Below are 22,464 nucleotides of genomic sequence, written 5' to 3'. Positions count from 1 at the left end.
TACAGGTGAGTAAGTACAGCTTGATTTAGGAGTGTTTACAGAAAACAGAAAGATTTATGTTTAGAAAGATAACCAAAACCAAACCCACTGCCGTCAAATTGATTCCAACTCATCGCGACCCTGTATGACAGAGTAGAACTGCCCCATAGAGTTTCCAAGGAGCGCAATAGGTTAGGGGATATTTGGGGTGCTTTGTAGTCTTGGTACCAGGTGAAGGCGTCTGACTTGGAATGGAAGCATGTGACTTATTAGGAAAATAATTTTCCATTTAGGTAATTGCATGTGAGGAAATTGAAAAAAAATCTTAAAGAAGCTAAACTAATTCCTAAAAGGGGAAAAAATGACTGTCATGCACACAGCAGAAGGTTTAAGTACTGTGAGAGAACAGGCTCTCCGAATATTGCACAATTACAATAACTACCTTTATTGGTGTAGAAGCCCCAGTGACACAGTGGTTAAGAGCTCTGCTGCTAACCAAAAGGTTGGCAGCTGGAATGCACCAGCTGCTCCTTGGAAGCTCGACGGGCCAGTTCTGCTCTGTCCTATAGGGTCACTACGAGTTGGAATTGACTGGACTGCAACGGGTACTTTTCGGTTTTATTGGTGTTCTTGTGTTAGCTATCATTCTAAGCGTGTTATCTACATTAACTAATTCTATCTTTGGCGCTCTGGTGGTGGGATAGGGAAGAAACAGGGACTGAGCCCTTAGGCAAGGAGCCCTGCAACTTGCAACTTAACTGACGATACTCTGTGTTTGGCTAATGACATAAAACCCTCATCCTGGAACGTGCGATCAGGAAAGAACAATGTACGCCCTTGTAAGATGGTTTTCGGAAGGACTAGCCCGACCTGGTCCCCGGAGCATGCGCTGACATCCGCAAGGTGACCGACGAATGACTTCTACCTGACGCAAGTACCCCAGACAGGAATCGAAGCTGCACTACAGGAAGGACTGCGCAGGTGCAACACCCCATACTAAGTGCTGCCAGCCTTCCCAGAAGCCTTTGTCACGTGCCCCATCTTACGGGCGGAGTGCTTGGAATTAAGGTATCATCTGAAATCCTAGCTGCTGATTCGCAATTACCCCACTTGCCTTTTTTAAGCGAATAAAAACTTGAGACAAAGTCTTGTGCGCTGGAGTAGCCTGCTAGAGCGCTATGCACTCAGCTGCTGCCCCACTGCGCAGTGCTTTCATTTTCTAATAAAGGCTTTCCTTTCAAAAGTCAGCGAAGTCTCCCCGAGTGGGCAAGACAAGGACTCACTTTTGGGGTCCATGGGTCCCAGACTGTAACACTGGCAAAGCGGTTAAGCGTTTGGCTGCTAACCAAAAGGTCAGCAGTTTCAGTCCACCAAGCCACTCCTTGGAAACCCTAGGGGGCAGTTCTGTTCTGTCCTATAGGGTCGCTATAAGTCGGAATCGACTCAATGGCAAAGGGTTTATTTGAATTCCATCTTCATAAGAGGGGGAACTATTTAACAGATGAGGTAACTGAGACCCAGAAACGTTAAATAACTGTCCCCAGATCCCATCGCTAGGAAGGTGCGAAGCAGGACTCGATCTCAGGCAGTCTGGCTGCAGAGCCCGGCTCCAGCACTCTGCCATACTGTTGTCATGGACATGATGCATGGTTAAGTCTAAAAGCGGGTCAAAAAGTAGTGAAATCAGGTGTGCTCACTGTGAAAAGTCACTGATCTATGCCCTTTCCTGTATGCATGTCATATTTTAATAATTAGTGATATAATTTTTAAAAAGTACTGTATGTAATTTTTAGAAGGAAAAATCAGAGAGATACACATACATTGTTAACCTGATTATCTTTGATTATTAGGAATATGAGTGGTTTAAATTTTCTTTAATTTATCTAGGCAGCACAGAAGAAGCCCTGGTGCTATAGTGGTTTAAGCGCTGGGCTACTAACCGGAAGGTCGGTGGCATCAACGCACTAGCTGTTCACAGGAGAAGGATGTAGCAGGCGGCTTTCCTAAGGTTACGGTCTTGGAAACTCAGTGGGGCAGTTCTACCTTGTCCTGTTGGGTTGCTACGAGTAGGAATCGACTTGATGGCAGTGGGTTTGGTTTTTTTTGGGTTTGGGTGGCACAAACAATTAAGCTCTTGATTACTAGCTGAAAAGTTGGCAGTTAGAACCCACCCAGAGGCTTCTTGGAAGACAGGCCTGGCAGTCTGCTTCCAGAAGGTCACAGCCTTGAAAGCCCTATGGAGCAGTTCTACTCTACATACAGGGGGTCGTCATAAGTTGGAATTGACTCAAGGGCAACTAACAACAAGTATTCTAGATATCTGTCAATTAGTCTGTAAATATTTTGCAAAAAGAAATATTTTCTTTAGAAAACAAGGTAAATTTCTGATGAGGAAAAGGGGAGAACGATGGGGAAAGCAGGAATAAATGAAACTAACGTTGATTTGACAGTTACTGTCAGTAGTCTCATGCTTATTATTTATCTAATCCTCATAATAATCCATTTGTTTTTAGACAGCTAAAATCCATTTGTTTAACCATACATTCTGGAATTTTCTAGAAATTAACATCAGCCTTATATTTTGTATTTTATTAAATTTGACCTGTCAGAAAACAACAACCTGTTAGAAAATAGCTAGCTCTGCTATTGAGCTCATACAGTGAGTTTTTGATTATTTACTTAAAAAAAAAAAAAACTTAAAAAAAAAACTACTTTTTCGGTTTTAAAATTCCCATTAGATACTTCTTTATGTCTTCTATTTGTTTTATAAGACTTTTCTTCATTTGTTTTAAGATAGTTCATCAGAACATTTTTGTGACAACAGCCTTGAAGTTCTTGTCAGATACTTCTAATATCTGTATCATTTTGGTGTTAGGGAAACCCTGGTGGCGTAGTGGTTTAGTGCTACGGCTGCTAACCAAAGGGTTGGCAGTTCGAATCCGCCAGGCGCTCCTTGGAAACTCTATGGGGCAGTTCTACTCTGTCCTATAGGGTCGCTATGAGTCGGAATCGACTCAATGGCACTGGGTTTGGTTTGGGCTTTTTTTTTGGTGTTAGCATCTTTTGGTTGTGTTTTCTCATTTGAGGTGAGATTTCCCTGGTTCTTGGTATGATGAGTAATATTTGATTGTGTCTGGACATTTTGAGTGTTGTTATGAGAATCTTGTTCCTATTTAAATCTTCTAGTTTTTCAGGTAGTAACCTCATTTAGGTTTAAAACACACATCCTGGCTCACTTTTGCTTTGATGTTCAGAAGTCATTTTAGTTTTCAAGGCCTTTGCCATACTATTCTGCTCTGTCCCATGTGTGAGCTACCTAGAGCTTACAAAAACAAATGTGTAAAAACCAATGTGTAAAAAGCTACCGAGAGCCAATCTGAATCCTGGTGGCATTCCACCCTGTAGTTCACTTTCTTTTTAAAAAAAAAAAAAAAAAAAATTTTTTTTTTTTTTTTTGGGTAGGTCACCTGGGAGACTCCCCAAAACTTTGTATACATATAAAGAATTCTTTTCTCTAGCTGTCTTCTTTATCCTCTTTGTAATTCTCTCTTCACTCTCTACTCGAGCGTTTAGAAGCACTGCCTATTACTGCAGGGTGGGGATGCAAGTCTGAGGTCCACCCACAGTCTCTGTGGACTCCTAGTACATGGCCTGATAAGGAGGGGGAGGTGTGTCATTACTTGAGGACAGGGACGGAAGTTAAAGCTCCTCCCACATTACCAATGCTGGGCACAGAACCCAGGGGAGAGAGGGAAGTGTGTGGTTTTCTTTTTGTGAGTATGTGGTGTTTGGAGTAGGGCAGTGGTTAAGTGATATGGCTGCTAACTAAAAGGCTGGCAGTTCAAATCCACCAGCTGCTCCTTGGAAACTCTATGGAGTAGTTCTACTCTGTCCTGTAGCGTTGCTATGGATTGGAATAGACTCGACAGCAATGGGTTTTTTGTTTTTTGTTTGGAGTAGGGCAAGTTATATCAAAGGGGTTCTGTCCTGCTCAACTTCCCTTTTCCCAGTCCTTTGGCTTTTTAAAAATTGTCTGCTCCTTTTGTTGGTATTTCCAGGCTCTGGGGTTCTCCAGTTCCCAGGCCAGGATATACAGGTGAAAAAATAAAACAAGAAACTCATTGCAATGTCTTTCCTTCAGTCCTAAAGTACCTAGCTGGTTTGTATGTAGGACATAACATGTATGCTGTTGGGAAAGAGTCCGTACAGTGAAAAAATGACACCTTAGTGCAGAGAGAGGAGAAATATATATATATTTTTTTATCTGAGTGGATGAGAAGGGTTGGCATCCACTGCACAAATGCAGCTCCTGGCTTGAGATAGCAACAAAGATTGTTTTTCTGTGGTACTGGAAGGAGGTAGAGTGCATCGGTGTAGACGTGGTGGAGGGGGTCTGAAAGTCTCTTCACTTCTCAGCGAAGCAGGAAGCCACCCGCTGGTGAGGATGGGGTAGGTTGTGTCTGAGGTGTAAGGAGACAAGTGAAGGTAAGCCACAGTCATCTAGGAGAGCTGGGACATAAATGGACCAGGAAAATGTTTTCAGGCCTATCAGAGCTTTATTGTCACAAATTTAAAATGATTCCAGTTAGAATGGTTGCGGGAATGTAGGTAATCTGATGGCAGAATTCAATAAATTCAGCTCTGGTCTCTTACCACTGTCAGATGTTCCTTTCCCCCCACTCTTGCCACCCCTTCCCGTCCTATTGTTCTTGAAGACCTGCTCTTGAACAAACTACAGAAAATAGAGTATTGCGCTAAACTTAAGGCGAGCATTCCAAACCCATGTCCTGTGGCGACATGGACTATTTTAAAATTTTGAGAGAAACACAGTGACATCTGTTGGACATTGTGTGAACAACTAGCTCGAAACAATTCACAGTTTCAATGTCAGATCGTGCTACATTCCTTTCAATTACATAATTTTATTATGTAATTTTAATTTTTAAGTTTTCAGTCACTGTCGAAATAAAAGCAAGTACTGCACAAAAATCAGTGTGGAGTAATGAAACGAACTTGTTCAATCACGGTTGTATTCCTGGTGGTCTTTGGTTGGAAGATGTTGACAACTCAAAAACCTGAACGCAAATGTTTATAGTGACCTCATTCATTCTTGCCAAAAACTGGAACCAACGCACATGGTCTTCAGTTGGTGAATGGACACTTGGTACCTATTCATACAATGGACTACTACTCAGCGATAAAAAGGAACACACAACTGATACAGATGACAGGGAGGAACCTCGAAAGTATTTTGCCAAGTGAAAGAAGTCAGACTCAAAAGACCACATCCTGTGCGGTTCTATTTATACAGAGCTGTGGAAAAGGCAAAACTATAGAGAAAGAAAACAGTGGTTATTAGTTAGACGCCGGGGGAGGCCTGATTGCAAAAGGCACGGGACAATTTTTTGCAGCGATGGAAATGTTCTATGTCTTGACTCTGGTGGCGATTACGTGACTATATGCGTTTGTCATAACTCATAGAACTGTGCATTTTTGTTTTGAAGTTATACCTTTATTAATGGACAGAAGAAAAGGTAATAAGCTACTGAAACCCTCATTAGTTAGTTAAAGAATGACATGTATCTATTTACCCAGCAAAAACACACCAAATTTAAAAAGGTGTCTAAAGCTGGTGGTTCTACATAGAGACAGGAACTCTGGATAACCTTTCCAGAAAGCAATAGTATGACGCCGGCGTGCAAGTACTTTTTAGAAAGCTCATACCCTTTTGCATAGAATGCCACATTTTGGAATCCGTCCTAAGCAAATGGTCAAGAATTTAATTAACATATTTGATTGATTTTCAGCTTTCAGAGATGTAGGATGTACCAATTTAACAGCTTTTCAGGAAAAAAGTGTACAATATTTAAAAATAAATATTAACATAGTTACGTGCCACCTTTTTCATTATAATAATCATAGCACGAGCGCTCCCCGTCTTCACATTCTGAGTCTGTATGTTCACCTGGATCACTTTTGGCCATTGTCAGTTATGCATAAAACAATGCCTCTCTGCTTCTCATAATCTTTATTTATGACAGTGACCTCTTTAGGGCTTTAGGATTGGCAAAATAACTTGGGGAATATTAAAGAATATCAAGGTCTGCCAGCTATTCCTGGTTGGTGGCAACCATGGTTTCCATTTTGCTTTCACTTAATTACACAGAACTGGAATTAAGCCACTTTTGATAAATAGACATCTGATGCCTCATTGATAGTTCTTTCACAATACAAGAACGAGGCCCACAATCCCTCCCTATCATTTAGGGTGAGAAACTTGGCTATTTCTAACAGCTCTAATTTACGCCGCCTGGTGTGACAGGCAATCTTCCGGAACAACAGATCCTGTTTTAAATGCTGCGACACTGTGTAATCTATTTTACAGCATTTTATAGGAGCAATTAGGAATCCAAAATTAAATTAAATATCAATCTGCCGTGGGGATATTATCAGTAAAATGCTGATTGCTATAGAACAAACAACCTGGTTTCTTCAATTTGAAAAATTGCGAGGAAAAAAAAAAAACCCAAAGCAATGGCCCAGGAAACCTATAGATTAAAAGAGACTTAATAGGCCTAGCACAATGTGACTTTCTTCATATCCCAATTCACTGTTTAAAAATTACTACATTTATAAGATAATTAGAAGTCGTTTGAATATTTGATGACATTAATCATGGTATTATGATTTTGTTAAAAATAGTTCTTGCAGATACATAATAGAACATTTACAGACAAAATGATATATACCTGGGATTTGCTTCAAAATACTAACGCAGAAGTAGATGGAAAGTGTATAAGGCAGGTCTGGCTATGGGTCGAAAGTTTGGGGACTGGATGATGGGTACAGAGAGGTCCATCACACTATCTGGAGTCTTTTTGTGTATATTAAAAATTCTCTGCAATAAGAAATACTAAAATATTCAGTCTGGTTGTCAAGCCCAATAGGCATAATTCAGTACTTAGCTCAGAGCTGTGTATCATTTGACATTGTTGAGCCTTCATGCTTACTTGAAATTCTCCCTCTTTTAGTTTCTATGTCCCTGCCTTCCTACCTCTCTAGCCATTCGCTCTCGGGCTCACGGGCTGCAGTTCCTCTGACTCACCCTTCAATCGTTGGTGTAGGATGAAGTGAGGGCTTCTCTCTTAGAATTATAAGAAGGCAGCATAAATTAAAGGGAGACCTCGTGCATGGTAGGAACAAACCCAGTCAGGTGGCTTCCCATTCTAACCCCCTGAAACAACTGTACAAGGCTAATGTAGAAATAAAATACATCACCTTAGACAACACTTCATGAAGAAAGCATCTGTTTTATTTCTTACAGAATACCCCAACAGCAACCAGCTTTCCACTTAAGAGAAATGTAGATATTGTAATATCACTTTTGATGAACTGGACTTGAGCTAAAGGACCCTGAGAATGACCCCAACAACTTTTTGGATGAACTCCATATATTCCAGGAATTTGACATCTTTGCCACCAGGGGAATTCTGAAGTTTCTCTTCCTTAAGGTTTTGGTAGGAACTGTCCAGCGGATGGTTCTGGGAATGACCTCCATCGAGTCTGCTGGTATACAGGCATAAAAAAATGGCTTGCTTTGGTTTGTTGCAGCATGGTGGTTGATATATTCTTGTTGAGGTTTTGACGCTGACTTATGTCTGCTTTGGAAATACCATTCTGAAAATTCTGATTCATAATTACCCACTTTCTTTTTTCTTGGCCTTTTCTCTTTACTTAGTGTGTAACCATAATCACAGTCCAAGTGAATGTTGTTCTTTCTAAATAAGTCAAATTTTGGCTTCTTTTTTTCTGTGCTTTCTAGATGCGTGTGAGGTTTGCCTTGATTTTCTGCAAGATGTAATTTGATGTTTGATTGAGTTAAGGGAACAACAGAGTAGCTTGTTTTGCTTGTTGTAGTCCATGAGAGTTTCTCTTCGCTGAACGATACAGATGACATGGACTGAATTTTTGCAGTATTTAAGGAACTATGGCAAAACCAACCAGGAGATTGCATTTTGGAAGATGATCTATATTTCTTCTTTTTGTGGGGTTTATAAGAACGTGGTGGCATAATTAAGGTGTGTTTTTTACAGCCTCTAATACTATGGGAACGTGAATCTTCACTGTAGAATTGTTTCAAATCAGTTTTGATATTTTCCAGAGGAATGACTCCTTGTAATTCAAATGGAATACTTCGTGGTTCCTGACTTAAATAAGGGCTGGCTTCTAAAAATATGTATTCCTCACTCTCATATACTTCGAGAGACGGACATTTTTCTACGTTAGCTGAGCTCTCCATATTTGTCTGAACATCAGTAATGCCTTCAGAAATCTCAGTTGAATGTGTATCAGTGAAACTCACATTTCCCTGAGTTTTAAAGTCCAAAGATTTGTATGTGTTTGTTTTTTGAAACCAGACGTGATATTCTTTATCTTTTTCTGGAGTTGCCGGAGGTTTTGATTCTGACACGTGAGTCTCTTTTAGCACTGTGCTGTGCAGATCAGAGGCAGAAGCACCCACCTGAGTCGGCTCTGGAAATTTTCCGATCGGTGATGAGCTTTCAGGAGGACTTGGGTTTCTGAAAGAGATACGTGGTTCTAACGGTTTTGTATCAACTGGCAGATGAAGACTTTCTCCAACATCGTCTACTTTTTTACGTATCGTACTTGTATTTAATTCACGTTGGGGAAGTGCATTTGTTTGAGGGGATGTACTCTCAGCAGTAAGGCCCAGGTGAAAACAAAGGTATTTGTATTGTAAATCAAGATCTATTTTATGAAGAGATTTCTCCTCAAACAATAACAAAACTTTGTTTCTTCGTTTTGGAACTTTGACAGCAGAATGAATACATTTCGATAAAGGTTTCCTTCTGCCCTGAACACTGGCCGCTGCATAGGATTCTCTTACAATTTTGGGAAATGCTTTCATCTGAATCTCCAATGTTTTCATAGAAAAGTGCATGAGAAGTTTATCTTTTTCTTCTACTGAGCAGTTATTGAGAACATGAGGCGATGGCATCTCATTACCAGCAGGGGTCATGGAGGATTTTCCACCGAATACCAGTTTATGAGCACTCTTTAACTTTGTAATCATCTCCTCATTGCCACTTGAAACATTAACAATCAGTGGCTTCATACAGCGGACAGGTGATTCTTTTTGTCTTAAATTAAGTTCCAAAGTATCAATCCCTTCTAGAGACATAACACACGCTGTTTTGTATCTTGGATACGGCCCCCAACTGCTATCTTCTTCTGAAAGAGCTTGTTTTGGATGAGTGTCCAACTTCTGGAAGGATTTATCTGCTATTTCTGGTATCAGACTCAGTTTTATTTCAAGGGCTTTTGAATCTAAGGGGTTAATGAGTTTATTTCTTCCTTCAGTAGTAAAATCAAAAAAGGGTGTTGGTTGCAATTTGGGATATGCTGTTGTTGACGACTTCAAGTCATCAGGTTCATGGTCTTGCACTTTCTCCAGTTTATCAGCAGGAACTCTGTCTTTGAACTTGACGGAAGCTAGTGATTGTTCCTCTAAAGACTCGTCTCTTTGGTTGCCAAACTTTTGATTCCTCTCAGCCATCATATTTTTTCCCTGGGATTCAAGGACATCTTTAATTTCTTCACTAACAGGAAGTGAACTTTCTGTACTTGTACCATCTGCCACTATTTTCATTTCATTCCTTTCAGTTTGGGGTGGTACGGGCACGGGGGAATAAACAGATCCTGGTAAAGCTTTTTGTTGTTGCATCTTTTGTATGGTTGTGTCCCATACTGGTTCGTTCGAATCCTTTTGCTTGGGTGGTGAAGCACACTCCATGGTACCAGAGAGCTGTATCCCACATTGTGATTTCTCCACGCCTAGAGGTGGAACATTCATACTTATGGGACTTTCCCTATGTGTATCTACATTTTCCTTTGGATCTTTAAGTACCACTGGGCACTTTGTGGGTTCCAGAATGAGTTCGGTTATATTTTCTTCTTGATCAATAATATGCAAACCAGGTTCTTTTATACTTTTTGAGGCACCATGCCCTGGAACAACCTCTTCTGTTTGTGGAGTTAAATTTGTTTTACTTATTTCACCACTAAGGTTCGCCTGGACACTAAGAAGTTTCTTCATTTGTTGTTCATCAACCCCGAATGGCTGGGAATCTTCTGGGACTGCTTTTGTAAAATTCTGTTTCCCTTCTTTTACAGTGCTTGAGGAAGCCCGCTCAGCAACTGCCCTCGCAATTGGTGATTTCTTCCGGAATTTCGAATGACAGCTTCTCCGTTCCCTTTCTGAGTTTGTCTCAGATTCTACTGCTTCTTCAGTGTGAGGTGGACTCATGGTAGAAACAGAGAGGCTTCTGATAAATATTCCTGAGGCACCTTTATTCCACAAATCCACTTTCTTTTGTTTGTCGAAGTTATACTCTAATTTCTTTCTGTTGTTTGGAGTACCATGTCCTGTGATCCTAAGTATCTGTGAAATTGGGCGAGTTGGAGCTTTCATAGTTAAATAGTTGGGGCTCAATTCTCTTTTCAAATCTGTTATTGTTAATCTACCTTTCCGGCCTTCAAATTTGGAAGAAAGAGGAATATAGGCGTAAAATGAATCCAGAACAGTTCTTTGAGAAAGTTTCCGTGGCTGAGTGTTTTGCTTTGCACTTGACACTTCCGGTTCTTCTTTATGTTTTTGCTCGACTGAGCAGTTGTCCATGCTATGAGCCATTGCCTGAGTCTTAATTTGAGATTCCTCTGCCTTTACAGATGGGTCATCCATATTTACAGTAGGGCTTGAGTCCATTTTCATTCTGTCCTTCTCCAGATTCACAGTACTGTTCTTGGGTGTTTCTATTTTCTCCTCTTTTGGTTGTACAGCTTTGCTTGTATCTATGTTTAATTTCTCTTCTTCCTGATTCATGGTACTGTTATTGTCCATTTCCAATTTTTTCTGTTCCAGATTTAGAATAGTGTTTGTGTCATTTTCTCTTTTTCCCTCCAGATCTCTAGAGTGAAGTAGAAAAGCCAACTGGGGAACCAGAGATTTCTGAAGTGATTCTAGAATACATCCCACTAGTTCGGAAACAAGGATTGCTGGCTCTTTTTTTCCTCTTGTGTCGTCAAGCTGTGTAATATCCTGTATTTCTGGTAGTACTCTAGGGGACACTGTAGTTTTCTTGTTCACATCTATTTCCAGTACTGTCTTCTGCTCTCCATTTTGAAGTGAAAACTTAAGAGAAAAGATAGAGTTGGACATGCTCTCATGTTTACTCGCAGACTGCTGCTCCATTTGCTTTTTCGTGAACATTTCTTGTTCTTCCATACTTTGGGAGGTATTCAACTCTGTGACATTCATTTTCTCTGATGATTTTTTTGTCTGGGGTACTAACGCCTGGGGAGAAAGCACTTGGCTTATTCTGCTGTTACTCTGTACACCTTTTCCTGGCTTAACAAATTTACATGAATCCATAGATTCTAGAGATGCTTTTGATGAAATGTCTCGTTGCAGGGCATCTTGCTCTGAAACAGACAATTCTGGTCCTTTTGAACCTGCAGGAGTGCCAAATGTGACAGAGTTTTCCTTGGATACTTTCCTTGACAGTGGAACTGAAACCTTAGGACGCATTTTTCTAATTTTAGTTGGACTAAATGTGCTAAGTGTTTCTGTTTTGTATTTTTCTGGCTGAGCCTTTTGCCCTGTAAAGAGCCATTCCAGCCTTTTCCTACTGCTTATAGTACCGAATCCTGTGAAATAAATGTCCTCTTCCTGTGACTTTAAGACTGAGCGATTCAGATCTCCTTCTGATTTCACTCGCGGAGGTTCCTCACTGTGCCGTACACTGATCAGAAAGTTTAAGGTATACGGTTGCACCGTCGCTTCCTGTGGCAAATGGTGTTCCGTTCTTTTAAAACTATTTTCATTATCATCATCAGTGGACGTTCTGTTTGCAAGCTTCTGGGTATCTGACGATTCCTGGTGATTTTGTTGTGGAAGAGAGGGTCCGGTGATTTCTGGTGTGTCTGTGTCCATTTTGATTCCTGAATCCGTAAAAAGGGAAGGTGCAGATGGTATGGGAAGAAAAGTCTTTGTCAGCACCACACATGGTTCATCTTTACCTTCAGGCCTTTTTCCCTCTGGTTCTCTAATATTTAACACCAGTTTCGTTGTATTAAGCATATGTGAAATGGGTGAACTCTTTGCACCTTTGCCATGCATCTCCATCTTCCTGTCTACTGTTTTCACCTTGTACCTTTCTTCTTTCTGTGACATATGTTGTTTTGCCGTCCTTACGTCACCATCAATTGCCTCTATTCTCTTTGCATCTGATGCTGCTGAAAGCTGCAGTGGGCACAGAGAGGATTTTCTAATTTCTAACATTTCTTCATCTACTTGTGTACCTTTATCCAGTTGAAGGTCAGATGGAAACGGTTCAGAAGTATAAATTTTTCTTAGAACCACGTGTGGTGGTTTAGCCTGACTTTCCTGTCCGTTTTGTGCTTGACTTCTAATGTTCAGATGCAGTTCTGTTCTATGGAGCCCATTTGAAGGAGGTAATTTCTTTGTCTTCAGAGTTACAGCTGTGGGTTGCATTGTGTCTCTTTCAGCTACTGTTTTTTCTCTGTCCCTCTCTTCTTTCCGAAGCATAAGTTGTTTTCTGTTTTTGATATCTTTTGTGATATCACCATCAATTGATTCTCTAAGTATGATTTCCCTTGCATTTGCCATTGTCTGCAAAATGGAGCCTGTACTTCCTAGCATTTCCTCATCCACTTGTATTTCTTTATCCAATTTGAGGTGAGACAGAGATGGCAATGAAGTAGAAGGTTGAGTCAGAAGCACACCAGGTCCATGGCTGCACTCCTGTACCTTCTCTTCTTGATGTTTAGGGAGCATTACGATGTTTGCTATTTCCGCTCCATCCTCTTCCTTTTGTTCTGGCATATGTTGTCTTCCTTTTTTCAGGCTGATTAAGACATCACTAGTCATTGGCTTTGCATATACTACTTCCCCAGAATCTGATGATTCTTGGACGTTGACTTGTGAAAAGGAGGATCTTGTTAATATTGGCATGCCTTCTTCCTGGATTCTGTTATTCATTTGAAGGAGAGGTGGGGAAGATCTAGAAGCACAAGTTTTAGTCAACATTCTATCTGGATCGCCTTTATCTCCTTGGACCTTTTCCTCTTGCTCTTTAGTTTTCATGTCACTTAGGTTGTGTGTATGTAAATTAGGTGGTTTCTTTGCCTTTAAATACATATCATTGGGAGCCACTATGTCATTCATATCCACGGTTTTTTCTCTATCCTCTTCTCGCTGTAGCATCTGTTCTCTTAATTCTTTTACATCACTTGAGAGTTTTCCAGCAATCGTTTCAGGATATGCTATTTTCTCTGCATCCAATGATTCCTTGGACTTTAGTTGTGGAAGAGGCAATTTTGTAATTCTTACCATGTATCCCTCTCCTTCTGCTGTATCATATTTAAGATGTGGTAGAGTAAGTAAAGAGACACAAATGGTTTTCAGACCTAGAACGAGTTCATTTTTGTCTTCCTGCAACGCTCTCTCTTGCTCTTCAATTTCCCACTGTAAGTTATTTGCCTTCAAATCTGTATTTGTTGGGAGCATTTTGCCTTTCATATCTATTTTGAGTCTATCTTCCTCTTCTTTCTGTGTTATAGACCGTACTGATCCTTTTCCGCTGCATAACATATAATCATCAATTGACTCATTATATGCTTTTTTGAAGGAATCTGATGGATCTTGACTCTTTGGTGATGGAAAACAGGATTGTGTTATTCCTAGTTTGCCTTCTTTTTCATTCATTCTAGTGTTCCGTTTAAGGTATGGAGAAGGTACAGAAGCAGAAGTTTTTCTGAGAACCATTCCTGGTTTACCTTTGCCTTCCTGAGCTTTATCTCCTCGCTCTTTAATATTCAAAGGTAGTTTCTTTCTATTGGATAGATGTGGGGATGGCTTTGATTTCAAAGTTATTAATTTGGGGAGTGTTATACCTTTCCTATCTTCCATTTTTTCGCTGTATTTTGCCTCTGTATGTGGCATATGCCGATTTGTTTTTATTACATTATATGAGCTATTTGACTCTGCACATCTGATTTTCCCTGCATCTGATGGTACATGAATCTTTAATTGTGAAAGAGAGCATCTTGCAATTTTAAGTGAGTCTTTGTCTACTTTGATTCTTGTATCCAATCTATGGTGAGATGCAGAAGGCATGGAAGTATGAGTTTTTGTCAGAATTACATCAGGTTCTCCTTTTCTTTCCAGCTCCAGTTCTACTTTCCTTTTAATGCTCCACTGTGGTTCCTTTCTCTTGGTCAGAGAACCATCCTCAGTGATGCTGAACATAAATGGAAGTGGTGATGTTTTTGCTTTGAAAACTGTGTCTTTGGGGTGCATCAACCCATTCGTGGCTGTTTTTACTAAGTCTTCTTTCTGTTGTAGATGTCGTTTTCGTTTCTTTGTAGGGCTCAAAATGTTACTCTCCACTGACTCTGTAGATGCTCTTTGCCCAGAAGCCAATGATTCCCAGAGCTCAAGATGTGGCACATAGTCTCTTATTATTCCTAGCTCACCCTCTTCTTTTATTGTGTCTAATTTAAGGTGAGTTGAAGAAGTTGCAAAAGTACAAGTTTTGCTCAGGATCACAACTGTTTTACCTTTACCTTCCTGCCCCCTTTTCTCTTGCTCTTTAATGGTCAACCGAAGTTCTTTTGTATTGAGTGTTTGGGAAAGGGGTGATTTCTTTGCCTTCAAAGCCAGGTACTTAGGACGCATTATGCCCTTCTCAACAGCAATGTTTACTTCGTCCTCTCTTTGTCTCATGTATTTTGTTCTTTGTAAATCACCTAAGATATCATTCAAAGTCGACATTGCATATTTTTGTTTACCTGCAACTGATGGTTCCACGTGACATGGCGGTGGAAGAAAAGACCTTGCTACTCTTAGTTTGTCTTTCTTGCTTTCTGCACCTGTGTCTAATTTAAAGTGACGTTGAGACGGTATTGTCAGCACCTCTGCTCGTTTACCTTTTCTTTCCTGTAGATATCCCGTTTTCTCTTTTATATTCATCTGTACTTCTCTAGTTTGGGGTCCACTAGTGATACTGCACACACGTGAAAGTGGTAATTTCTTTGCCTTGGAGGCTGTGCCTTTGGGGTGCGTTATGTATCTCGCATTTAATGGTTTTCCTCTCTCCTCTCCTGTCTCTGGCTTGTACTCCTGTACTGTTTTTACATCATTTGGGATATCATTCCCAATTGACTTCGTATGTGCTATTTTCCCGGAATCAAATGATTTCTGGGGCTGTAGTTGTAAAATAGCGGATCTTGTTGTTTCTCGTGTATCTTTTTCTCTTTCTATTCTTTTGTCCAACTCATGGTGAGTTAGAAAAGATTCATGAACCCAATTTGTGGTCAAGGATGCTTCCTTTTCACATTTACCTTCCTTAAGGTTCAATGATAGGTCCTGTGGAAATGCTTTCTTTACTTTCAAATCTTTACCTCTTGGATGTATTATTTCTCCTGTGGCTGATGTCTGTACTTTATCCTCTTCTTTCTGTAGCATATATTTTTCTGCTTTTTGTGCATCACTAATGATATCACCCCCAATGGACTCTTTACTAGCTGTTTTCACTGCATCGGATGATTTCTGGTGTGACAGTTCTGAAAGAGAGTTTCGTTTTATTTCCATTATATTTTCCTCTATTTTCATTCCTGTATCTAATTTTAGATGAGATGGGGGTGGTATGGAAGTGCTGGTATTAGACAGAACTTTACTTGGTTTACCTTTAGCTTTTTGTACCTTCTTCTCTTGCTGTTTGATGTCCAACTGAAATTCCTGTGAAACCAATGATTTCATTTCCTTCAAAGGTATAACTTTAGCCACTTTTACTTTCTCTTCTTCCTGCATCATATGTTCTTTGGCTTTTTTTACACTGTTTGAAATGTCACCACAAATAGACCTTTTATATGCTATTTTCTTTGTATATGGTGGCTCCTGAAGATTTAGTTGTGGAAAAGATCTTGTTTTTATTAGCATGTCTTCCTCTCCTTTTATTCTTGTGTTCAATTCAGAGTAAGGTGGAAGAGAGATGGAAGCATAAGATTTACTCTGAATCCCGGTTTGTTTATCTTTATCTTCCTGAATCTTTTTCTCTTTTTCTTTGATGTTCACTGGCAGTTTCTCTGAAATCGAAGGTGTCTTGGCTTTCAAAGCTACTCCTCTGGGGTGTGTTATTTCTTCCAAAGCCATTTCCCCTCTACCTTTATCTTTCTGTGCTATATGTTTGGCTTTTCTAATTTGGCTTAAAAGATCATCATTTGACTCTTCAAGTATTTTCATTGTATCTGATGTTTCCTGGAGTGTTAGTGGTGGACAACGAAATCTTGTTATTCCTTGCATGCCTTCCTCTCCTTTTATTCCTGTGTCTAATTCAGGGTAAGGTGGAAGAGGGATGGAAGCGTAAGATTTACTCTGAATTCCAACTCGTTTATCTTTGTCTTCCTGCATTTTTTTCTCTTTGATGGTCAGTGGCAATTTCTCTGAAATTGAAGGTTTCTTGGCTTTCAAAGCTACTCCTTTGGGATGCGTTATTTCTTCCAGAGCCATTTCCCCTCTATCTTTCCGTGCCATATGTTTCGCTTTTATAATTTGGCTTAAAAGATCATCATTTGACTCTTCAAGTATTTTCATTGTGTCTGATAATTCCTGGAGTGTTAGTGGTGGACAACGAAATCTTGTTATTCCTTGCATGTCTTCCTCTCCTTTTATTCCTGTGTCTAATTCAGGGTAAGGTGGAAGAGGGATGGAAGCGTAAGATTTACTCTGAATCCCAACTTGTTTATCTTTGTCTTCCTGCATCTTTTCCTCTTTTTCTTTGACGTTCAGTGGCAGTTTCTCTGAAATTGAAGGTTTCTTGGCTTTCGAAGCTACTCCTTTGGGATGTGTTTTTTCTTCCAAAGCCATTTCCCCTCTACCTTTATCTTTCTGTGGCATATGTTTCGCTTTTCTAATTTGGCTTAAAAGATCATCAATTGGCTCCTCATATATTTTCATTGTATCTGATAATTCCTTGAGTGTTAGTGGTGAACAACGAAATCTTGTTATTCTTTGCATGCCTTCCTCTCCTTTTATTCCTGTGTCTAATTCAGGGTAAGGTGGAAGAGGGATAGAAGCACAAGATTTACTCTGAATTCCAACTCGTTTATCTTTGTCTTCCTGCATTTTTTTCTCTTTGATGGTCAGTGGCAATTTCTCTGAAATTGAAGGTTTCTTGGCTTTCAAAGCTGCTCCTTTGGGATGCGTTATTTCATCCAGAGCCATTTCCCCTCTACCTTTATCTTTCCGTGCCATATGTTTCGCTTTTATAATTTGGCTTAAAAGATCATCATTTGACTCTTCAAGTATTTTCATTGTGTCTGATAATTCCTGGAGTGTTAGTGGTGGACAACGAAATCTTGTTATTCCTTGCATGTCTTCCTCTCCTTTTATTCCTGTGTCTAATTCAGGGTAAGGTGGAAGAGGGACGGAAGCGTAAGATTTATTCTGAATCCCAACTTGTTTATCTTTGTCTTCCTGCATCTTTTCCTCTTTTTCTTTGACGTTCAGTGGCAGTTTCTCTGAAATTGAAGGTTTCTTGGCTTTCAAAGCTACTCCTTTGGGATGCCTTATTTCTTCCAAAGCTATTTTCCCTCTACCTTCATCTTTCTGTGGCATATGTTTCACTTTTCTAATTTGGCTTAAAAGATCATCACTTGACTCTTCAAGTATTTTCATCGTATCTGATAATGCCTGGAGTGTTAGTGGTGAACAACGAAATCTTGTTATTCCTTGTATGTCTTCCTCTCCTTTTATTCCTGTGTCTAATTCAGAGTAAGGTGGAAGAGGGTTGGAAGCGTAACATTTATTCTGAATGCCAAATTGTTTATCTCTATCTTCCTGCATCTTTTCCTCTTTTTCTTTGGTGTTCACAGGCAGTTTCTCTGAAATTGAAGGTTTCTTGGCTTTCAAAGCTATTCCTTTGGGATGTGTTGTTTCTTCCAAAGCCATTTCCCCTCTACCTTCATCTTTCTGTGGCATATGTTTTGCTTTTCTAATTTGGCTTAAAAGATCATCAATTGGCTCTTCATGTGTTTTCACTGTATCGGGTAATTCCTGGAGTGTTAGTGGTGAACAACCAAATCTTGTTATTCCTTGCATGCCTTCCTCTTCTTTTATCCTAGTATCCCGTTTCAGGTGAGGTGGAGAAAGAATGGAAGCACAGGGTTTACTCAGAACTGCATCTAGATGACCTTTACCTTCCTGCATCATTTTTTCTTGTTCTTTAATGCTCCACTGTGGTTCCTCTCCATAACATATATATTTGAAAAGTGTTTTATTTGCTTTCAAAGGGATACATTTGAGGCCCATTAAATCTTTTACATATAACACATTTCCTCTCTCTTCCTTTTTCTGTGGCAGATGTTCTAATTTTGCTCCATTGCTTAAAAAATCTCTATTTGACTCGGCATATGACATTTCCCTGATATCTGATGATGCCTGGGGCTTTAGTGATGAAAGGCAGCTTCTTAGTATTTCTGGTTTATCTTTCTCTACTTTTATTCTTGACTTCAAATTAAAATGTGATGGAGATGGTAAAGAAGCACATAAGCTTGTTGGTTTTATACCTGATTTGCCTTTATCTTTCTGCAGTTTGCTGCCTTGCTTTTTAATGCTCAACTGCAACAACAAGTCTCTTTCATTGAGTATATGTGACAGGGGTGATTCCCTTACTTTCAATATTACAACCTTGGGGTCCATTATTCCTTTCATATCAACTGCTTTTACTCCATCCATCTCCTCTTTCTTCAATATATATTGTTTTTCTCTTCTTACAGTACTTGAGATAACTCCGTCAATTGTCTTTTTATTCCATTTGAGGTAAGGTGAAGAAGATATGGAATCATATATTTTTCTCACAACCACATCGGACTCACCGTTTCTATGTTTTATATTTGCCATTTTCTCTTTTATGTTCCACTGCAGTTCTGGTCTGTTGCTTGGGGTACCAAGGTCAGTAGTATTAAGTATATGTGTAAATACTGATTTCTTTGACTTTAAAGCTCTTCTTTCAGGCCAGGCTATGTCTTTATATCCTTTTTTTATACTATCCTTCTGTCTTTTACTTTCAGGCAAAATAGGCATACAAACATACAGAAAATGTGGAGAAGTTCCACGTAGACATGCTTCATTTTGTACCTTTTGAATTGCATTATGTGATTTCACCTTCTTTCTAACTCTTAGCTTGGGTGAACTACTACTATTTGATATCGAACTCATTACTTGTGCCCCTTCGGGTAATTTCTTTCCTCCTGGAAGTGAAGCATTCAGATATTTTACAGTTTTATTGCATGATTCTAAAGGCAACATTTTGTTTGGTTTTTTAATTTGCCTTGGAATAATCGAGGGCATTCTGTACTCTGGTCCATACTCACATACGGCATTTAGTTGATCTTTACAAAACAAGCCTAATCCTTCTGCCCTGCTTGACAGGTTACCTACTTCCGACAATGCTTCCTTTTCCTGGAGCATTAAATATCCAAGGAGACAGGGATCATTTTTAAGGTAAGGCATATGCTCCTGAAAATTCTCTCCTAAACCTGACAGGCGCTGCTGCTTTTGCTCTTGTCTTGTTTTACTTTTTTGAGTATACACACCTATGTCGTCCATTTGTTCCAACGTTTCTTTGGCCTGTGAAGTTGCATATGCAAAATCCCTAATATTCGTGTTGTCTAATGTTACTGGTTGATTTGGGATATTAACTTCCTGTAGATCTATTTTGGAGTGAGATGCAGGCTTCGGAAGAGGCTTATATGTATATTTTTCATGCTGTTCTTTCTTTCCTGTAATAAGTAGGCGAATTTCTTTTGCATTTGGAGTGTGATCCACAACACTAACTACCTCTTCTGATGCCTTCTTTACACATGGTGTCTGACTCTGAATGACATCCATTGAAGAGGGAAAAGTTGGCTTTGGAATAGTTTGGCACATGCCTTCTGGTGGTTCTTTCCCTGTAAGAACTGAGCCAATTTCTTCTGCATTCAAAGTGTGATCTATGACGTTAACTACTTCTTCTGATGCCTTCTTTACACATGGTATCTGACTTTGAAGTATATACATTGAAGAATGAGAAGCTGGCTTTAGAACAGTCTGGTGTATACCTTCTGTTTTCTTTTCTACGTCTCCTGTAATAAGCAATCCAATTCCTTCTGTACTCAGAGTGTGATCCATGATGCGAACTACTTCTTCTGGTGCTTCTTTTACACAGAGGATCTTACTTTGAAGTAGATCCATCGAAGAGTAAGAAGCCAGCTTTGGAATAGTCTGGTGTATACTTTCTGGTTGTTGTTCTTTTTCTGCAATATGCAAGCCAATTTCTTCCTCATTCAGAATGTGATCCATGGCACTGATTACTTCTTTTGATGCTTTCTTTACACATGGTGTCTGATTTTGAAGTACAGCCATTAAAGAGTTAGAAGCTGGCTTTGGAAAAGTCTGGTGTATACTTTCTGCTTGCTCTTCTTCATTTCCAGCAATAAGTAAGCTGATTCCTTCCGTATTTGAGGTATGACACAATGGGTTATCTCCTGCCTTTAATGATTTTGTTACCTGTGCTGTTTTAATCTGAAGTATATCCATTGAAGAGGGAGAAACAAACATTGGACTAGTCTTGCAGGTACTTTCTTGTTGATGGTCTTCGCTTCCTCTGTTATGCAAATTAATTCTTCCTGAATTTGGAGGCTGATTCACTGGGCTTTCTAATTTGTTTGGTAATTTCTCTACCATTGGACTCGAAACTTTTGAACTCATTTCCTTTGCCGATACTTCTTCCTCTAGCTTTTCAGTATGAAACTGATGTAATATACAAGAGGAAATTGATTCTAGAATGTTTTCTTTAGGAAGGTTTGGTTGCTTTGCTTCCAACATTTTTGAAAAGTTCATTCTCTGTCTGTTTGATTTCAATGGAATATTTGTTAGCTTTAATTCTTCTTTTCCCCATGGATTTACATTTAAATTTATAGAGATGCTAACATTTACTTTCCTTTTTCTATTTACTGCCCGTTTTAAATGAAGAGGTTCCCTATCGGGGAAAGACAGAGAATTCAAAATACTTTTAGGACTGTGATCTGGTTTCGCATCTCCTTCCTGTACTCCAGATATTTCTTGCTGGAAGTCCAGATTTGTACAAAGAAATTTCTGTCCTTCTGAACCTCGCAAAATGTCAGTGTCCGTTAATCTTGTTCTTTCCAATGGATGCAAAATATTTCTTCTGTTAACATACACATCTTCTTCCTTAGTCAACTCTCTGGTGTTTTCCAAAGAAAGAGGGTCCATAAGGGGGCAAGTAACAGAACTCAGATTTGTTGCTGAAATACTTTCTTGTTTCAGCAGTTCTTGCTGCTTGTAAGCCTTCTGTTGAGATGTATCCATCTCTGTAAAAAGCGTATTTTGTACTTTTGAACTTAATGAAGTATCAGTTTTCTCTGGCCTTGGAATTGAAAATAAATGTTTGGCAATGTCTGCATCACCTTCCTTTAATTTTTGCTTAATAAGAACTTCAAATTCCGTATTTGTTCTAATTCTTGGGATGTCAAACCAAGTGTAATTGATTTCCGTTTTTTGTGAAGAGAGATCAGGATATGTTTCTCTTTCCAAATCTACTTTTAACTTGAGCTGGTTGGGCTCCTTCTTCAGTTTGCTAATCACTAACTGATTTCTATGTTGTGGGAGAATGTCTAATAAAACAGTTTGGTGCCTCTCTCTTTGCTTTCTAATACAGTGCTTTGTTTTTTTAACATTTCTTGACAAATCACTCTTATAAATGGACTCTGAGGCTGACGTTTTTCTTTCATTTACTGATTTCTTCAGCTTTAGCTGTGGAGGAATGGGGATCGGCTTTCTTTTCTTGTCTTTTTCCCTTTTTTCTTCTATGAACCCTTTAAAGTGAGATGGAATATATCCAGAGTCACAAGTAGTTTTCAGAACTAAATTGGCTACATTTTCGCCTTGCTGGAATTCCTTCTTCTGTTTCTTAATGTTACATCTTAGTTCCTTTTTACTGCTTTGGGCTCCAGATCCTGTAATATTAAGTAGCTGGAAAACAAGTGTTTTCTTTGCCTTCATATTTTTCCTTTTGGGATATATGGTGCTTTTCATGATATCTGTTCTTTTATCTCTGTGGCATATAGCTTCAGGAGAAATGTGGACCTTTGTATAAACAGAATCCAAGATAATCCCTGGACCGCACAACCTGTGCTGTTCCCCTTGTGTGGCCAAGATCCTGTTCAATTCCTTTCCATCTCTTTGTTTGAATGTGCCAAGATGCTCTGTTGTGTTAATAAGCTGTGCTCCACCTGGTGAATATTCTAGAACTGGACTGAAACCTACTTTTGCTTTCATGTCTGCTGCTATTTTAAATTCTTTCTTCTTCCCAATTTTTTTCC

At 39.4% G+C, this 22,464-nt stretch overlaps 1 protein-coding gene across 1 annotated transcript in view; it reads right to left on the bottom strand.

Annotated features, from left to right (window-relative positions):
* Positions 1-6,675: 6,675 nt before the first annotated feature.
* The window catches only part of CCDC168 (coiled-coil domain containing 168), a 39,213-nt gene continuing 23,424 nt past the window's right edge, over positions 6,676-22,464 (bottom strand). The window contains exon 4 of the mRNA XM_064275246.1: positions 6,676-22,464. This exon is cut by the window's right edge and continues 13,430 nt beyond it. Within this exon, the coding sequence (XP_064131316.1) occupies positions 7,358-22,464 (15,107 nt within the window). The 3' untranslated portion in view covers positions 6,676-7,357.

This window comes from Loxodonta africana, chromosome 23, assembly GCF_030014295.1.
Source record: "Loxodonta africana isolate mLoxAfr1 chromosome 23, mLoxAfr1.hap2, whole genome shotgun sequence".
Classification (NCBI taxonomy): domain Eukaryota; kingdom Metazoa; phylum Chordata; class Mammalia; order Proboscidea; family Elephantidae; genus Loxodonta; species Loxodonta africana.
Note: the sequence above shows the minus strand (reverse complement) of the source record. Positions and strands in the feature narration are given on the sequence as shown.